The sequence below is a fragment of the Euprymna scolopes genome, chromosome 7, assembly GCF_053919585.1.
Source record: "Euprymna scolopes isolate OS-2025 chromosome 7, ASM5391958v1, whole genome shotgun sequence".
Lineage (NCBI taxonomy): Eukaryota > Metazoa > Mollusca > Cephalopoda > Sepiida > Sepiolidae > Euprymna > Euprymna scolopes.
In genome coordinates, this window is record NC_136488.1 from 23,897,690 (window position 1) to 23,919,097 (window position 21,408).

Sequence of the window (21,408 nt, forward strand, 5' to 3'; positions counted from 1 at the left end):
AGGATAAAAGATTAAAGAATGAAAAAAAATCTATCAATCGAATTAAATTTCAGTATTTATTGATTTGACAATTTTTCAAGACAACGAAAGATAAAGTTTATGAAGAATAAGAATTCAAATTTTCCAAAGAATGCTCCTGAGGGAAAGAGTTGTTTTTTGTGTAAGGAGAAATTGAGTATACGATTTTATTATCTGGCGCCATCAATATATTAGTGTGTGTACCTTTGTTAGTGAGAGCGTTCATTTAGCAGAGTGTATTTAGTGAAACAATGTCTGTATCTATAAACGTTACATGTTCATTAACTGGTGTGTGTGCGTGTGTGTGTGTGTGTGTGTGCGATTTACCATTGGAATGTCCTATTTGCACAAGGAAAAAGTTTTTTTTAGGGGGGAGGGTAGTAATTTTATTTATGACAGTCACCACTACTCCTCCCCACTTAAAAAAAAAATTATAAAATTAAATTATAAATGAGAAAAATAGACAAACATTTGAATCTTTATCACAGAACTACCCGAGGTAGTTTTATGAAAAGGCTTTCCGATATTTAAGGAGCACAACAGTGAAAAAATGGGATTTTGCTACTTGTGAAATTAGTCGGAAGTATGAATGTCGAGAGGGTCACAAATGCTACGAGTTCATCAGAGTGCATTTCATTAAAGTATTTGTAAAACAGGCACAGAGATGAGATACTGCAGTGATGGGACAGAGGTTGGAGCTTGGCTGATAGTGCAGGCTCTATTAGATTTTAGACTCTTTTTGGGGGGGATCCTGTCTAAGAGTGAGAGAATGCATAAGACCAGACGTGGCAATAGTACTGCTTGCATGGATTTTGTAAAGATATCGGATCCTCACTGGTGTAAGTAATTTTATAACATGGTGGAGTTTTGCTCAGTTGCAGCAAACCAGGCAGAACATGAATTCACTAGTCAGCATTCTCCCCATAGTTGTCTTTTGCTTCAGTTTCTTTCTCATCGACGAAACGTTGCATCCCTCGGCCTGTTCTACAAGTACTTTAACGGCGAATGCTCTGATGAACTACAAGCACTTGTACCCTTTTGACGGGAATACCCCTGACAAACCCGACAAGCAGCTAAATCCCACTCCTTCACAGTAGAGATCCTTAGGTGTAAGAAAGCCTTCTACTGCAATAGTTTCTTCGCTAGAGTTGCTAAACTTTGAAACTCCCTTCCGGGATTCTGCTTTTCCAACTGTACTGACATGCAGATGTTCAAGTGTAATGTGAACAGACATCTTGCAACTCATCTCCCTTCATAATACCCCTGCAACTTGTGTCCCTGATAGTAGCCCTCTACTTCAAAGTGGTACTGTACCTTGTTTGGGGTGAAAATTGAATAAAAAGAAAGTGACCTTTGCCGATGTCTCTTCATCAGATCATAAAATATTCATTTTCCAGCCAGGTGGGTATCTGTGTTAATCAGACAGATTTTATTTCTTCTGATTAGATGTTATGTCTAGTACCCTAGACCCAAGATTCACAAATGTATTTTGTTACAATTTATTTAAAAACAAAACTTAGTCAAGCCCAAACTACAGGTAATCTATCTATCTATATAATACTAAAAGTCTATGGATCTTGTATGTTTGCAATCAGATTTCCGGTTTTCAACATCCGGTTGCGCATGCGTAAGTAGCAACGTCTTCAATCCGTTATTCCAATTCCGGAATTTTTATATCGCTTTTAATACAAACAATTTCATTTAATTTGATCAAATAGTTATTTATATATACAAATAATACATAGATTCATAGATAATTATAATATATATTATAAAATCTATTTATCTATGAATCTATTAATAATATGAAATATTACCCTATACAATTTATGGAAAGAAAACACCTCTCACTTTCCCTCTAATAGATTTCAACACTCCTACTCCCTCTGTTTTCGTTACGTACGCGAGAAATAGTTACGTGTATGTGTGAGAGAAAGAAAAAGAGAGCGATGTAAAACTGGATAGAGTTATCCCCCTTAACTAATGCAGACCTTTTTACTAGAGGGCGTTATTACAAAAAAATTTCTTTTTCTTCTTCCCATGTTTTTTAAAGTCGTCTGCTTACATTTCCAAACGGAAAGCTGAATCGGTAAATGCACACATTTCTATTACATTAAATAGTGTTTTCCTTTACACAATGGGTACTGAATGTTTGCTTAAATTAAATGAAAAAAGTTACATTTTATTTTCATTTTCTATTTAAAAAGCCATTATTAACATGTGGAGAGTGTTTTTTTTATTATTCTGTACTTTCAACTAACAATTTCATTTAAAAGATGATATATCCAAATTTGAATTTAACTATAATAAGGATTATGATACCTGTTCAGTGCATATTTACCTATAAGTATGACCAACCACTTATAATTCAGTAACTGTAATTTAAAAAAAAATAACAATTATAATAAACAGAACGACTCATAGAAATCTATCTATATTCTTTTTTCATTTTAATATACTTTCATAGAAATGCTTCTGTTATGTAAAAAAAAACTATTTTCTTTATGCCACAAGTGTCACGCTCATACATGAATTCCATAGCTAATATAACGTACTGACCCAACGGGTCACGGGTGGTCTAGTATATTTATAAAAGTGAACGTGTCTGTCTGTCTGTGTGTCTGTCTGTCTGTGTACATTTCCCTACGCAATAACTCTGTCAATTTTTAGTCTATAGACTCGAAATTTGAAATACCGGGTACTGAGATTTGGGAAAATCGATGTGACGGGTGCCAGCCAGAAATTTGGCTGTTAAGGGGTCAAATTTCAACGATTTGACCTTTAAGAACTCTACCAAACTCCTCCGACAATTTTGGGTCTAGACACTTGAAATTTTAGATATAGGTTCCTTGAACCTGGATCTAACTTAATAAAGTGATTTGAGCCCGAAACTATAAATTTTAAGGGGTCATAATAGGGGTCAAAGTTTTAAAAAATTAACCATTTTTTTTGTTTTTTTGCACAGCATACACCTCCAAACACCCGAGCAACGCCGGGCACCCCTGCTAGTATATCTATAAAAGTGAAAGTGTCTGTCTGTGTACATTTCTCTACACAATAACTCTGTCAATTTTCAGTCTACAGACTCGAAATTTAATATACAGGGTATTGAGATATGGGAAAATCTTTGTAATCTATTTTCGGCCAGAAATTTGGCTGTTAAGGGGTCAAAGTTCAATGATTTGACTTTTGAGAACTCTCCCAAACTCCTCAATTCTTGGTATAAACAATTGAAATTTTAGATATAGGTTCCTTGGACATGGATCTAACTTAATAACTTGATTTGAGCCCAAATCAATAAATGTTAAGGAGTCAAAATAGGGGTCAAAGTTTTTAAAAAATTGATCTCTGCAGTCTCTACCAAATTACTCAGACAATTTCTGGTGTAAACATTTGAAATTTTACATAAAGCGTATTCAGAAATAGGGTAAGCTGTTTAATCGGTTTGGGTCGAAAATTTGAGCTACCAATATATAAACATGTATGTATGTTTGCATGTCTGCCTAAAACTTTCGACAGAGGTGACAAATTTTCACAAGATCATTATCGTTTTGAAGCTCGACCCTTTTTTTTTTTTTTTTTACATGGGGGGGTCACCCCTTATCAAGGCCCAGGAGCCACTTGGGAACAAGGGTTATTGTGTGTACACTAATCAGTGGGATAGTATTGTAGTAATATTTAGTATTGGGGATTTGATAAGGTGTCATTACTTAAGGGGGCGGTTCATCACGAGTTTGTTTATGTTGGACTTGGAGACATCCAAGTTGTAGTCAGGTGGGAAGCAGGCAGACGGAACAGAGTTCCACAGGCGTGCAGTTCTAAGAAAGAAGCTTTGTTCATGGAATCTGCATTTTGATTTAGGCACGGATAAAGAGTGGGGAAAATTATTGACAGTGGTTTCAGCTAATCGGGTGTTTTTTGTGAAAGATTGGCGAGGGGGGAGGGACCAGAGAATGGGGCTCAGACGAGCACTTGCCATGGAAATAACGATAAAACAGAGACATGCCCGCAACGTCTCTTCTGTGGGAGAGAGGTTGCAGGAAATAGAAAAGGTCATCCCCACCAAGCCACGAAGTCTATTTTGTACTCTGTCAAGGCAGGATAGACTGTTTTTAGCAGTTCCTTGGACGTACTTGGCTTTTATACAGATAGAGAGTTGCATCAGTACTGAGATATCTTCTGGAGCGGTAGAAGGATCCCACCATTTTCCCAGCAACCTTGGCAACAGACATGATGTGTGTTCCATTTCAGATCAGGAGTAAAGGCAATTGCCCTAGAAATGAAGCCTTTGTTGAGAGATTCGCTAATCCTATGTGATATAACTGTTAGCACGTCAGCTGTAGATATAGCAGAACGGAAGCCATATTGCATGTCACTAAGAAGGTTATTTTTGCTGAGGTGGTTGACTACTTCTCTATTTAATATGGATTTCAGCAACTTACTCATGATACTCAGGAGACTTATTGGTCTGTATTGAGAGGGAGATGACTTATCACCTGAATTCTTAGATACAGGGCATACTGATGAGGTTTTCCAGGGTGTTGGAAAGCATTTCTCCTTAAGGCAACGCTTAAACAGTTTGGTAAGTATGGAGGCAATTTCTGGTTGTAGCTTTTTTAATACTATAATTGGAATACCGTCAGGGCCAGTTGTTTTACTGGAATCAAGGCTCTTGATTAGCTTGGCGACCTCATGCACAGATATTTGTATGTTGCATAGTGTGTTTTAGGAGGAAATATGGGGAGTTGATGGCCTTCCTCGCATAGGGTAGAATTAGCTGCAAAGTTCTTGGCAAATAGTTTGGCCTTGTCAGATGCTGACGAGATGACCTCTGGTCCATTGATGATAGTTGGGATAGAACGCACGCTTCTGTTCAGGATCCTATTTGTTATTTGCCAAAACTGGTTGGAACCAAGCCGCTGATCAGTTACTTTGGATTTAACGGATTGAGCATATAGTTCTCTTGCATTTTTTATTACTCTTTTACAGTGGTTGCTGGCAGTCCTGAAAGCAGCTATAGTCTCAGTGAATCTATTACGTTGGTAGCTATGGAAAAAGTGATTTCTATGTGCGATGGCAGCAGCACATTCAGAGAAGAACTATGGCTGGCTGTTAGGTTTTTGTTGGAATTTTGGGGATGGTATGAATTGATCTATGCCAACAAGTAACCATTCGGTCAGGTCTGACACTATAGAGGACACATCCTTTTTAAACATGGAATGGAGAGGTAGATCAGATATGAATGTACGGAAGATATCTCAGTCAGCCATAGAATATCAGTATACAGTACGGTGGAGAGGTACATCTGTAGACTTATTATATTCCATTTTTATGATAATTGATTCAACGGAATGGTCAGAGGATCCTAGAGGAGATAGAACGGCACATGAGTATAGCTCCGGGGAAGTGGAGAGAAAGAGGTCTAGAAGGCTTTCGTACTGACCGGTAGTATAGGGCACATGGATGGGCTCGTGACCAATCTGAGTGAGGTCATAGGCAATGTCAAAATCATGACAGAACCTCCCCTCATCGTCAGTCTTATTTGAGTAGGTCAGCCATTCAACATTGTGGACGTTGAAGTCACCGCAAGATGAGCAGACAGGATGTGGTCAATTTTCTCCGATATACTCTTAAAGATAGTAACTCCAGTGTTGTGGGGGCGATAGAGGGTAAACATAAATGCGGTGGTGTAAGCAAGTGCAACCTGGAAGCACATATAAGGTAAGTTAGGGTCTTCTCTGGAGATATCCCTGCCACGTGGGAAGCCATCTTTAATATAGGTACATATTCCATGCCCATGGCGATCTTGGAGGTCAGATTTAGATGTTAAGTTAGAGTATCCATTAATTAAGAACTCATCTAGGGAGGTGGTCGGCCCTATTCCAGTTTCGCCAGCCAATAAATACTGAAAAATTGGCTAAAAATATTAATTTCTTCATCCTCAACTTGGCCTTTTTCTACAGGAAAGGGTTGCTTTTTTTCGCCGATCGAAAGTCATCCCCTCTTTTTGATTGTCTAGCCTTAATTTAAACCTATGCCATTTCCGGTTTGACGGTGGTCGTAACAGCAAAGATGTCACATTTTTTCCTCCTTTGCGGTACGGGTTCGAGCTTGCCTTCCTACAACCACTTTTTTTTTTTTTTTGCTCAACACACACCTGGGCAACGCCGGGCACCCATGCTAGTATGAAACATTTTAAATAATTACCTAAAAATATAAAAATCAGCAAGGGGGGGGGGATAACTAGTATTTTAAATTAAAGGATATAATAGTTGCCTGTTTGTGCATCTGCCAGGTAGATAGAGCTAGTAAATGAATAATCCAAAGTTACATACAGGCAAGAAACACACAAAAACAAAATTTTATCAAAATATCGTTTTAATATAAGGATTTTAAAGGTTCAGAATCTTAATAATAACTAGAGTTGGCATGTTTTCTTTGTTTGTTTTTGTGTAGGTGTTTCAAGTTGTGATCGTGTGTATGTATGAGGTACCTTCAATAAGTTTTCATTCTTTTTTTTGAACGGCATTTAAAATTGTCATAGACTCTTGAAAATTCAATATGTTATTACTATACATTTTATGAGATGACTGACTAATTTTTATGATCTCAGGTTCAAATGAACAGCTACAGATGGAATTGGAATACACCCTACTAAAGCCAGATTGTCACAGCTAGTGAATTTCAAAAATGAAATCTGGACATGAAGACACTTTAGAAGAACGATATGCAATAAAATTCTGTTTTAAACTTGGAAAAAATGACACAGAAACGTATGGAATACTTCAGACATCCTTTGGAGCATCTTGCATGAATTGAGCATCAGTTTTTAAGTGGCATAAGAGATTCAAGGAAAGCAGGGAGTCTGTGAATGATATTAAGAGGTGTGGGAGGAGTAAAGAATTCCGAACACCAGAGTTGATTGGCCAAATAAAGAATTTCATCGATAAGGACTGCCGTGTGTCTATAGAGACAATAAGTACACAGTTTGCTGTCAGTGTGGGAACTGTACACACAATTATTCATGAAGAACTGAAGATGCAGAAGATTTGTGCAAAAGTTTGTTCCAAGGGTGCTCTCAGTCACCCTATAGTCCAGACCTGTGACTTTTGGTTATTCTCTAAGCTCAAAGAAAACCTTAGAGGCTGTCGTTATGAAACAATCGAGTAAACAAAAGAGACTGTGAAGAGGGTCATTGACATGCTCACATAAGAAGACTTCCAGAAGTTTTTGGAATGGTACAACAAGTGCATTGTAGCCGGAGGAGATTACTTCGAAGGATACTAGAGTTTCATGTGTGTACTATCAATAAAAGTTCCCATATGAAAAAAATGAAATTTATGGAAGACACCTTGTATATAGTAAAACTAAAACAATACAATTCTGAATTAATTTATTATGAACTGTTTAAAAAATAATTATGCAAATAAGGCATCCAAAAGATTCTTCATTGTTCATCTACACTACATAAACAGAATTTCAAAACGCTTTTCTATTTGTTACATATTCACTGTGGCTTGTTGTTCAAAATGCGTTTGTCCAGTCTATATAATTGCTAACATCTACTTTTGTCGCTGGTATAAGATATATACATACTGACAGCAAGTAAAACCACAACACAGTTGATCTATAAAAAATAAATATATTGCTTTTATTTCACATTAACAAATCAGCTTTTGATTATAAATTATTACTGGTGTTTTGACATTTCGAAAGGTGCATGAGACGGGGTGCATGGTTGTGTTGGATGTCGGGTGATGAAGAAATGTGACAGCCTCGCTCTCTTTGACTGACTGGATTTCTTTGTGATGATTTATTTATTTAAACATTCTTTTCCTCTTGGAATGTTTAATATTTCCTTTGTTTATAGTTTCAATCCTTTGACCGATATCCTCTCACCTATTCCTGAGTCAAATTATGCATTTTTGTTAGACAATGTTAGAAAATCCCGCATTCTACACATGGAATGTTTTTTCTTCTAACACTACTGACTTAAATAACTGCAAGCTATTTTAATGGTAGTATAAGAATGATAAACAAAAACTTTTGCATTTATTCATTTAAATCCCTTTAACAAATATTAAATTATTATGCAAATGAAGCATCTAAGTAAGTGTGCTTTGACAGTGTTAATAATAAAAAATAATAACAAAAATAATGAAAAAAATAATAAAAACATGACACAAAAAAAGTTTTTATTTTTCTGGTAACATCAAATATCATAAAATAAACTTTTCAAATGCCTTGGGCCACATTGTCATGAATACTGTGAGGCTGAGATCATTAAGGATTTCACATCTCGTAATATCAGACTCTTTTTACACAGACACCCTAGCTGATATGGTTGAAATGTCTGCTCATAACCAAGTTGCTAACTATAAAATACTGCCCCATCCCAATCTAAATTTTTTTTTTTTTAAATGGCTGACAAAAATTGACCCGTACATTTTCCAAATAATTAAATGTAGGCAAGATATGACCACCTCTATAACATATCTTAGACTGACTTACTAGGTTTTGGTTCATTTCATTATACCTAGTTGATTAGTTTAACTATTTAAATATATTATATAAGCACTTCATTCTGATAATGTACTTACAAAAAGATTAAAAAGAAATTTTTAAAGGTCATCTGAAGTTATGCAAATCACCCAAGTTTCTGAATATTTGAGATGAGGATTGATAATTCAGATTATTTGGACTACTGTTCTCATCTGGAATGGTTTTTTTTTTCACAACGTTTTGATTAATGTAACCTCTGACCTTCTTTAAGTGTATCTTGTTGAACTTGGGAATCTTTCTCTCAAACTCGGAGAATCTGCACAGAATTGTGAACTGAAACCTTTATTTAATTCATAGGGGTACCATTCTGGTAACATTCCATCAGCCATGACTGGGTAGAATTTCTAAGTAATGTGCAATTTATTGGACTATCAACCTCCAGAAGAGTACAACTATCTTCTTTATTTTAATTGGGAGTCACCGCTTATCAAGGCCCGGAGACAACTCGAGGAAAAAGGTTAATTTATAACTGGATTTTACCAAGTACTTTATCTACTATACCATGGATTCTTGTGAATTATTTAAGACTTCTACCTGATTATGGCTGACCAAATGAGAGCATGCTACTCCCCATAGATCAAATAAAGGGTTCCATTCAATATTCCGTGTAAATTCCCAAATTTAACAAGATACACCTGAAGAAAGAGATTACATCGACTAAAACAGTGAAAATGACATTCAAGATGAGAAGAGTAATAATCCAAATGATACAACGTTAACAACACAAACAATTCTAAATGTTTGTCACAAATTTAAACTTTTCATGCTCATTAAAATTCTTATATCTGGAATTTTCAGCCATGTTTAACAGCCATTACTTGAAATATTGTGATACTAGCGACCCCCCCCCAAAAAAAAAAAAAATATGAGGGGGAAAATAAGAGGAAATAAGTTGATCATCAGAACCAAAGTTATAGAAAATAGTAGTAGAAAGACAATGGAAATAGTAGTAGAAAGACACACAAAGTAAAACTAGAATAGGATTGTTAATCAAGGTGTTACAGTGATTGGAACAATGAACTAAACAATAGACATCAATATATTTAGTAGTGATGGGACGATTTCAATATTTTTCCCAATTCCGATACAATTACAGATTCCGCACTAAATTACTGATTCCGATTCTTTATAAATTTCTAAATATTTAACTACAAAGTTGTTATTTTTCCCCCGATTACCGTAAAAAGACACATTAAATATGCATATATTTTATATCAGGTAAAAATGCATATATTTTCAAAAACATAAAAAACACACTTGTGGGGTATGATCTAAAGATTTTAGTTTTACTGGTAGTTAAAAATTAATAAACATTTATTATTTTATCATTACTACGAGCAGTGGAAAATTTTGTTTAACAGAATCAATTAAAAACCAATAATTAAAAGAATCGTTTTTAGGCATCGGAAAATAAGCACACATTTTCCCCGATTCCAATACTCCAAAAAGTTCTGCATTTTCTGATTCTCGATTCCGATTAATCGCCCCAACACTAATATTTAGAGTTTGTTTTATGGACAATTTCAGGCAAATCAATGATTTTTGCAACTGCTACAATAGTTAGGGAGAATTTATGGAGAGTCTTGAGTATGTTACTGCTGAGGGAATGTGAATACAGTTGAATGCAAGTTGTGGTGTCTCCCATAGCAAAAAAAAAAAAAAAAAAAAAATGGTTAATTATCCTAAAATGCCAGAATAGTCTGGAAGTAAGGGATCATTTTATGTTAAATTTACATGAGAAACTGATTCCCCTCTCTAAATTCTAAAATATTTGTTTTCTTCTTCAGGTTTTTAGGATGTTCACACATTATTCTCTAAAAGAAGAATCTCATTGAGGAAGGAAGGAGCCAGCCAAAGAGTGTTAATCTACAATTTTTTCATAATGAAAGTAATTGACTGATGCTATTTATATTGATTTTTGCATTTAAAATTTATTAAATTCCATAAAAATGAGTTTTTTTTGTCTAAAACAAACGTTTAAAAATTTTCCAAGAAATAAACAAAGAAAAAAAAAACATGGCTGCAAACACGAGAAAAACTGCATGTGATGAGGAAGACAAGAAGTAACTTTTTGATGAATTAAAAGTTTTCTTCTTCCTCTACTCTTCACATTGTAAATTATTTGAAGTTTGACAAAATTAAAATTTCATTGCCAAGGCTGCTGCAAAGAAGGTGGGCTCTCTCTACCGTGCGAGAAAACTACTTACATCCAAGAGGATCCTATATCTATACAAAGCCATAATTCGCCTTCGCCCATGCATCTGGGCTAGTGCATCTACCACTAGTATCTCACTCTTAGACAGGGTCCAAATAAAGAATCTTGCACACCATCAGCTAAGTTTCAACCTCTGTCCCATCACTGCAATATTGCATCCCTGTACTTGTTTTACAAGTATTTTAATGGAAATATGCTCTGATGAACTCATAACACTTATGCCCCCTTGATGTATGTACTCCCCAATTTACTTGACAAGCAGCAAAATTCCATGCCTTTAATGTTGAGGTCTCTAGATGTTGGAAAGCCTTCTACTTAAATAGTATCTCCTCCTTTGGATGGCAAGACTTTGTAATTCCCCTTCCCCTTGTTTTCTGCTTCCCTGACACTACTAACCTACAGAAGTTTAGATGCAATCCCCACAGTCCCCTGTTAGACATGATCTCAAATAGTAGCCCCTTACATCATCCAAGTGGCAATATGCCCTGTTTAGGGTAAAAAGAGTTTAAAAATAAAAAATAAAAGAGAAAAATAAAACAAGAGGAAAAAAGAGAAAAGAAAAGGAAAACAGAAAGAATCATGAAAGAGAAATAAAATATAAAAATGTAAAAATTTAATGATGAAATGCATGAAAATTGAAAAGTAATTCCAATGGACGAGTCAGCCAAAACAGACTTGGAAGCAAGCGATTGGACAAAATCGCGCAGTGTGTGATCTGGAAACAACTGACCTGTTGAACCATGAGAACGATAGAGTGAACTTGCGTAATGTCAGTAAACATCTGGGCAGGATTGGAGTTTAGGTGGTGATTAACCTCGAACCCGAAACAACCCAAATAAAAAACAAAAAGGGCACAAATCTCCATTCACCATTTTGTATCCATGGAAACAGTAACCATAGCGTTCAGTTTACAAATAAGCTGAACTTATTTTTCAAAATTTTAGCTACGAGTATATAAATTCTTTCAATTTCTTCAACAAATAAATGGAGGAAAAAAATCTTTTAATAATAAGTTTTTTAAATATTAATCTTTTTCTTTTATTGAAAACGTGCCGCTAAAAGGCATGGGATTTCTTGTAATAATGACCTTTTTGGTGCACGTGCAGAGACTGAACCAGATGTAACTCAGCATACTCCTAACTTATGGTTTAGGTCTAGGTTTAAGTGATATTTTGTTTTAGTAAATTGTTAGGTGAAATCACGTGATTAATTATATAAGTCAAATAATTGACCATGTGATTAATTAATTGACCATTTATATTAAAATTAACCCTACACGCATATCAATTTTTTTAGTTTCTCTTTTTCAATTGTTTTTGTAAAAAAAAAAAAAAAAAAAGAAAAGAAAAAAAAAAGGAAATTAAATTGTTAGGTGAAACTACAGAATAGTTGCAAAACAATTCTGCAAAAGTACCAGAACAATTCTGTTCGTATTGTTTGAATTTTTTTAAATTAGAAAAAGTTCTTAAATCTATATGTTTACAATGTAAATAAAAATGGTCACTGTTTCCAGGGATACAAACCAGTAAATTGAGATTTGTGTCCCTTTCGCTTTTGGTCTGGATTGTTTTGGGTTCGAGGTTAATTGCCACCTAAACTCCAATCCTGCCAACATATGACCCCCCCCCCTTAACAATGGTTAAATGAATAAAAAAAAAGTAGAATCTTTTAAAACCACTTTTTGTATTGGCAGAAGGAAGTGTCATTTCAACTGGCAAAATACAACAGTGTTCATGCAGCCCCCCATCCCCCAATAATATGAACTTATACAGAAAGATCATAGGTACTGTGCATAAAAGCAACATGTCAGTTAAGAAAACAATGAATAACTTAAATGCACAGTTCTTTAATGAGTGATTTTACATGCAGGGTCGGGTTGGGTGGTGTTATGAAAATGAAAACTAGAAATTAAAACATAAATAATAAAAAAATTAATTTCCTAAGATAAAAAAACTGTAAAAAAAATTTAAAAAAAAACCCCGAAAAGAAAATGTCCTCAATTTGAGAGATCAAACTTAATTGTGACTTTCCTTTTTTTTTTTTTTTTCCAAATTTCATATCTCTTTTTACAAAATGTTCATAACGATGTCAGCACTTGGTTCAGAATTAACCCTATAAATAATAAAAAGAGAAAAAATCTGTATGATGTATGTACCCGTAATGAAATGAAAATATCATACTTCAAAAAATCATGTAAATTGATCAAGTAGTTTTATTTTTATAAAGAACACATTTTTAATCTATTAATAGTATTTTGTAGGCATTACAACATAAATTTCGCAAGCTTGAATCATTGTTGCATTATATCCCTTGCTTTCTTGAGATTGTTTTCAAAATGGCAGGCTCTTCAGTTACTCATAACATTTTAATTGCTTCTTGTTTAAAAATAAAAAATAACTGACATGGTTTTTCGAATATAATATTTTTGTTTCGTCATGAGTACATCTTTATTTTTGTTTTTTACATAAAGGAATTCTGGACAAGAATCAAATAAAATTTGGTTTGAGGGGTGGCTGTTTCACCTGCCATTTTGAAAAATATCTCAAGGAACAAAAGGAAAATAACTCAACAATAATTCATACTTACTAGACTTATGTTAAAAACCTACAGATTCCCATTAATCACTTAAAATTAGTTTTCTTTATAAAAATAAAAGTACTGGATCAATTTAGTGATTTTTGGAATATGATATTCTCCTTTTGTCATGGATGCATACATCGTACAGATTTTTCTTTAGTTATGTGTTTTTAATATAGGGAGAATTCAGGACAAGAATCCAATAGTTTTTGCCCCCCCCCTCTCCAAACAAACGAAAGAAGTAATCCTGTTCAGTCTATGATTATTTCAACTGAATCCAGATTAATTTCAGAATGTGACGGTTTAACCTGCGAAATATACCTATTGAACAAATGCGGTTGATAATCAGGATTTTCACAAATCAAAAGTGGGGGGGATTGATTTGGACTGAAAGACGTTCCATTTACACGGATGATATCATTTGTATCCAAACGCCCACCAAAATGAGATTCCAAATTAGGAGTTTGCAACAAACTAACGTACTTGTCGCCTAAAATCCAAAGATCATCTTTTAATTTACCATCCTTTGAATGCTGGTTAGGTTTAATACCTAACGGGGATGAATTGGTACATTCAAACATTTTTGCACTTTCTTCAACCATAGATTTTTTTGCCTTAAAGGAAGGAGAAAAGCAAGTCTCTTTTTGTAAAACCGGGGGTAAGGAATAAGAGTCGCATGAAGAGTTAATGTTGGAATTCATAGCAACTGAAGGCTTTCGTCTTTCCAACCGAAGCTTTTTATTGGGCTGATAGTTGTTCATGTCTTTGTGCAACATGTGGCCAGAGTTCTTTGAACACTCCTTATTGAGATTGTATTTTCTTTTGCTAGTGTTAATTATATATGAATTGTGCTGCATTTCTTCATTATTGCAGAGACCAGAAGTAGAATTCTTGGAGGAGCAAAACTGTGAAGATACCTTTCTGTTTAATCCAGATGAATTTTGGTGTAGTTGATTAGGTACATTACTAGTTTCGGGCTGAAAATCCTGATTTGTTTTGTTGCTTAAATCACAAGATTTCTTGCAAGTTTTATCATAAAGCCAATTTATGCTTTCTTTATCATTGCAAGACTGGTTTCGTTTGATAGCATCCTTGACAGATGACGAATCACTATCAGAGACCTCTATGATTTCTTTAGTTACCGCTGCAAATGGATTTCCATAAGGCACAATCTGGTTGTTGATTAAAAAACAATCTTGAACAGGAATATCCTTAGATTCCTGCAGTTCTAAATTCGCTGCAGAATTTCCTTCGCTTTGTTGAGACAATGTCTGCAGAAATTGCTCAATATTTTTCTGTACAGAAGAATAATGACTATCAGAGATTTCCCCGATTTCAGTTGTCAACAGATTTCCATGAGGCATGATCTGGTTGTTAATTAAAGGACCTTCTTGAAGAGAAGTATTTTTAGATTCCTGCGATTCTAATTTCTGTGTAGATGTTTCCTGGCTAAGCTGAGCCAATTCTTGAAGAATTTCCAACAGGATATTTGAACCCTTATCAAAGTTAATGCCCTGTACAAGTATTTTTTCGAGCAGTTCTTCAATGAAACTCTGATGAAGTAAACTCTCAAAAAATGGAGAGCAGTTTTCAGAACACCTCAGCTGAACTATCCTCTTTATGTACTGAGCAGCTTTCCGGATTTTCTGAATGTATGTTAGGTCTGCATTGAATTCCGTGACCTCATCAAAAAGATTAACACTTGAAATTTTGTGATATTTCATTGACCAGTAATTTTTTGCCAGTCTTGTTTTGCAGAGACGCGTTGATAAATCTTCCAGCCTGTCTTGTTTTTGATTCAGTTTTTTGCGATATGTAGCAAGCTTCTCTTCTTTCTTCTTTAAATTGGACTGCAATAAATTCACTACTTTTTGCAATTGTTTTAATTTTGGGCGTGAAGATATGCGAGCGCTTTTCTTGACCGCTGATGGATTGGGGTTACTCGAATTTGGCACGGGTTCAATGTTCTTTTTAATAAATTCCTTTGGTAAAACGTAAGGTGAGTCCAAGAACTCCTGCAGCTGTTCGCCATGGAGACTGTTAGCCTGTACACCAAGTTCCACCCAGTTGCTTTTAATATCCTGCAATTGCACACAATCATCTTCTTGTAGAATTCTGAAGAAACGAAGCCACTGGGGGACGACTTTCACCCAACAGAGGCGGTATTTGTTGCGAAGATTTAGCAATAGTTGGATGTGCCTGTTTTTCAATTCTATCTGACAACCCGACGATGGTAAATTGGGACCGATCACCAACATATCCTGTGTGATGCCACATTTTGTAAAATCAGCCCATTCCAAATTGTGCTTGGCTGTATAGAGTTTTAATATGGGTTCATAAAGATGGCACAATTTACCTGTCCGTTTGGCCTTTTGAATGAAACATCGAACGTGGGTGCTGAGGTTAGTAATGGGTTCAGGCAAAAATTGTACAAGACCTGGAAAGAGGAATCTGAGGATGATTGGTAGGACATGAGCTTGTTTATGTTGATGTTTTTTAAGTTTGTCGACTAGTTTCCCATATAAAGCGTATGTGAGAGTAAGATCGCAGAATTCAGGACATTGCGACAGTTTCAAGTCACCATTTAAAATCTTCGGCAGCACTTCTATCACCTTGTTTGCAATGTTAACGGTTCTGTCAGCTTCCTAAGGAAAAGAGAAAAACAAAATGGTTTATTAATGAGAGAACAAATAAGAACGGACATTCTAAAGATGCATCAATTTAATGTGTTCATTTATTATTTTTACTAAAAATCAAGAAATACTTTTGCATAGCTATAGTGTCTCTATACAAAGTTAAGCATGTTCTTTTTCTTTCTTTTTTATACTATACAATCACTGTTTATCAAGGCCTGGAGGCCACTCAAGGATAAGCGTTAATGAGTGTTGAATAAAACAACACCGTGATGATCAGTGATGATGGCCGAATTAATTTATTTTAGAGGATGGCTCATCAAGAACTAGTTTACATTGGACTTAAAGATGATCATGTTATAGTTGGCTGGGAAGCAGTTCCACAGTATTGTGTTTCACAGACAAGCAATTTTGGGAAAAAAGCTCTGCTAGTGCTCAACGTACATAATCCCTGACAAACCCTCTTAGCAACAAAATCACGCCCCTTCACTGTTGAGGTCCCTAAATGTCAAAGTTTTCTACTCAAACAACTTCTTCCTTAGAACAGCTAAACTTTGGAATTCTCTTCCTGCTGCCTGCTTCCCAAACTGTACTGACATGCAGAAGCTCAAATGCAACGTAAACCAACATCTTGATCTTTCTTAGGCATGGTCCCAATTAGTAGCCCCTTACGTCCTAGTGGCAATATGCCTTGTTTGGGGTGAAGGTGAGTATAAAAAAAATGAATTTTAGGAGCCTTAAATCTATTTTTGTTTTTAGATGTAAATTTTTACTACACACAACTATGGATCACACTCTTCTGGAGATTGAAGGTTTAATCCTCAACGTAGGCAACACAATACAATTGCAAATTCCTTAGAACTTCTACCCAGTCAGGTCTAATGGAATGAAAGCATACTACCCCATGGGTTAAATAAAAGGTTCCATTCAAAATTCTGTGCAGATTCCTGAGTTTGGCAGAAAGTTTCCCCTGAGTCCAACAAGATACACTTGAAGAAGATCGGAGGTTACATCAAAATGGTATAAAAATCACACTCCAAATGAGAACAGCAGTCTGAAGAATCCAAATATGAATAATCAATCCTCATCTCAAAAATTCAGACACACACACACACACACACACACACACACACACACACACACACTGCGTATCAAATTACAAGTTTACATTTTTTTAAAATATTTAAGGAACGAGTGAATAAAAATCCATGAAACTTTGAGAAAGTGCTTACGATACTATTCAGCTACTCCAGTCAGAAAATTTAAGTATTAGCGCAAATATGGCAGAAGATAGGAATATCTGTTGATTTCAGTGTGTCAAGTTATTAACGAGGTTAAGAAAAAACACAATATACCCATAACTTGTTTATTGAAATAATTTTCTAACATTAAATGAACTAAGAAAAATGCTTAGAACACAATAACTTCATACCAATTTCTACGTTGACATAATTAGTAGGGGATATGCAATCCTTTTTTATGACGTTGGTCCACAGAATTAGTCAAATTTGTGATTTCGTCAACAGTTATTCCTCGCGATACCTCTTGGAGAGCATCCCACAACTCATCTTTGCTCTTAAATCGGCTTACACTTGCATAGAGGCGTTGCTTCATGATACTCCAAAGGTTCTCAATTGGGTTCAAATCTAGAGAATTCGCAGGCCACTCCATCTTTTGTAGCCCAAAAAAAGCCCAGTTGTTGCAAATACTCTTTGCTTTTGTTGCTGCATGCGAGGAAGCATTATCCTGCATAAAAATAATTGTTCTTCTGAACATCAACCTTTGCTTCTTCAGCCATGGTTCAAAGTGCTCCTCCAGAAATCCTATGTAAGCATTTGACATCATTTTTACGCCTTCTGGGACTCTCCATGAGCCAACTAAAGTACCTCCGATAATCCCAGCCCAAATCATTATCCCACCACTACCTTTTTGGCGCCTTAAACGCTGATGACAATGTCATCTATCTAGGACCCATCCCTTGCTCCAGCCATCTGGGCCATTAAAAGTGACACTCACTTCATCCGTGAACAAAACTTTGGAAAAATCCGTTTACATGTTGTCCTCTGCCCATTTCAATCGGTTTTGTATGTAATGTTGCTTTAATGGAGGCTTTGTCACAGGCTTAACAGACTTTGAAACTTCTTTCAGAAAGCGACATTGAGTATTTTTTGAGACATTCTTCAATCCGGCTTGGTCAAAGACGTCTCGACTTGTCTGCCCAGGGTTCTTAACAACTTCACGTTTAATTTGGAGTAGAGAACGGCATGAAACAACTCTAGATTTACCTTTATCAGCTGTCTTACGTACCTTTGTATTGTTCTTGACAAAGTTCTTCACAGTTTGATGGTACCCTCCTATCGTTTTCGATATTTCAAGGGTAGTTTTAGCTTTTGCTGTTCTGTAATAGTACTCTTTTTAAAACTACTCAATCCACCTTTACGACCCATTTTATTGACGAAACAAACTGCCTTGTTAATAATTTGACACACCTCAAATACCGTGGATTCAGCGATTACGATGGTAAGTTGTTTACACTGTGTTGAACATTACGAAAATTTCACAGTATATGCAGCTCAGCATTACCAATGTTTCCGAAGCTTTTGATACGAAACTATCGGTAAGTTTCTGAAACTGGTAAAAAAATGTTATCACGTTAATAATTTGACATGCAGTGTATATACATATGATCGCAGCAAATTCGTTCTCGAATATTGCCATTACTTGATATAACATTAAAAAATTGAAACATGAAGACAGATCAGTGATGAGCCACACAAAAGTGGCTTTTAAGCCCTGTCGAACTCTGGCACTCTTTGGCACACATGGTGCAGGCACGAGCGCCACTAGCAGCATGTGCACTTCTATGAACATTCAAATGCCGTTTCAAACCGCCTGCTGTTTTGCACGTCCGCCCACAGTTGACACAAGTTAGATCTGACAACACAAGACTGTTTTGTGGCCCATTGTCCTGATGAGCAGTCTGGTGGCTTATCAGCCCAGCTCTGCTCAGACATAATCTCCCACACGTCTCACACTCCAGACCAATTTGGCACTCCAACTCATCAACTGCTTCTTGCATATTCCCTTTCCGAATATCATGCTTCAGTCGTTCATACCGGGTTCGATCAGCCTCAACCTTGTCCACACTCCCCGCAAGGCCCTTCTCCATTTTCCACGATCCAAAGCCAAACTCTCCCAGGATTTCTCATCCATCTCACATTTTTTCAAGGTGGACCTCATACAATCCTTGAACCTCATTTTAGGCTTTTGAGCCTTCCCTCAGCAAGTTTGCCATAAAGGAGTTGTTTGGGAAGCTGATTGTCTGACATCCTTACCATATGACCACTCCATCTTAGTGTATGTTTGATAATAAGAGCTTCAATGCTTAGACACTGGGATCCGTTCAAGAACCTCAACATCACTGATATACATTTGCCAACACACACCTAAGATTCGTCGTAGGCACATCTGGTGAAACCGCTCGAGATGTCTCAAATGCTTCCTATATATTGTCCAAGTCTCACAGGCATAGAGAAGAACAGAAAGAATGAATGCGGCATGAACCTTTATCTGTTGGTAGCGAGATTCCACGACAGCTCCACAAACGCTTGTCCAACTTTCCAAAAGCATCACTTGCTTTGCTGATCTGTAATGATATCTTGTCATCCACGGCACTAGACACACTTAGTGTGTTACCCAAGTATACAAACTTAGCGACAACCGCTATCTTCAACCCATAGAGACATAAATTGATGGTTCATACATAGTTTATAGGCTGATACATTAAGACAGTTTTTTTCAGACTGATAGTCAGCATCAATGCGCTGCAGGCAACCACAAAGGCGTCCACAAGATGCTGCATATCAGCCCCCGTATAAGCCACCAGATCAACGTCATCTGCATAGAGATTTGTACTTGCTGGCCTGGAGAACACCCATTCAGACTATAGCTCTATGAATGACAGGGTTGACCTCTTGAGGCCGTGTGAAAAGGATTTCATTTTTGGTCTCAGATTACAAAACTCTGGACGTATAGCTGAATTGCACACACGCAATTTGGATGTGGAATTCCCCAGAAAACGTATTGAACTCTGATTGGTTGAATGAACCGCCGGACCCTAACCCGTCCCTAAATATTTAAACAAGCGCCCAGGTTTTTGGAGCAGATTGAGCCGTAAATCTCAAGAGAACGACACCCGCTCCCCAGAGCACCCGGCGACCCGCTCTCCATTTATCCTGACCGCCAACCATCCAGTGACGAAGAAAGAGATTTGTGAGACGTAAAATGTTTTGGTGAACTGAACGATGTACATATGTAAAAATCTGTAACTTTTGTGAAATTAACTTTTCGTAGATAGAAAACCCTTCTTTCTTGGCGCATGCAAAGTTTTGCTTTTGGTTTTCAGCAGAATTCAACACAAAGACACTGAGAATCCATGTGAAGGACTCCTGGTAGACTTGACATCACGAGTCACAGTTTCTGAAGAAGTTAGCCGTTAATTTGCTGACCTGAGCACGGGAGACCCGCAACAGCCAAGCGTTGCATCATCTTGGGCCCAGAACATTTAAAGATCTCTGCATGCAACCAATTCAGGTCAGGGGACTTCCCATTGTTCAGCTTATGGACAGCTGCTTCAGCGTCTTGGAGAGAGGGAACCTCTACCAAGATATCCTTGACTGGATTGCTAGGAACCGACCTAACAAACTCCTGATCAACGTAAGAAGGCCTGTTCAGGAGGTCATCAAAATGCTCCCTCCATCTATGAAGAATGTCGGTAGGGTCTCGAAGAAGACCCCCACTATTCCATGAGCGCAATGGAGTGATAGGTGACCTGGATGGTCCATAAACGCACACAGTAGGCTGTATAAGACCTTGGTATTGTTAGAATTTGGAGCAGCTGTATTTTCTCAGCTTTCTGCCTCCACCATTCGTCCTGTATGTTTCGCAACCTCCCCTGCACCTCACCTTTGATCGTCTTAAAATTGTCCCTCAATCGATCTTGCTCACCATCCACCAAACCACCTCCGAGATAAGCATGCAACACCCTGGCCTTTGAATCAAGCAGAGCCTGAATTTCAGTATCATTCTCATTGAACCAATCCTGATGTTTACGCTCACAATAACCTAATACTCTCTCACATACCTCACAGACAGACTCCCTAAAAGCAGGCCAAGAATGTTCACAGTCAATTTCTTCCATCTCCTTAACTAGTTTCTCCCTCTCAATATTGTCCCTTAGACTGTCAACATTAAGTCACTTTGGGATAGCCACACTAGGTCCCCTCATCTTGGGCTTCACAACAAACTTAATCTTTGCACAGACCCACTGATGCTCGATCCAGCACTTTGCACGACGCATGACACGAACACTGCAGATATCCCTCATCTCACGTTTTCTGACTA

General features: G+C 36.6%; 1 protein-coding gene across 1 annotated transcript in view; it reads right to left on the reverse strand.

The window, feature by feature from the left end:
* Window positions 1-13,044: 13,044 nt before the first annotated feature.
* LOC145279645 (uncharacterized) overlaps window positions 13,045-21,408 on the reverse strand; it is a 28,034-nt gene continuing 19,670 nt past the window's right edge. The window contains exon 4 of the mRNA XM_080130875.1: window positions 13,045-16,017. Within this exon, the coding sequence (XP_079987001.1) occupies window positions 13,624-16,017 (2,394 nt within the window). The 3' untranslated portion in view covers window positions 13,045-13,623. The remainder of the gene's footprint in view (window positions 16,018-21,408) is intronic.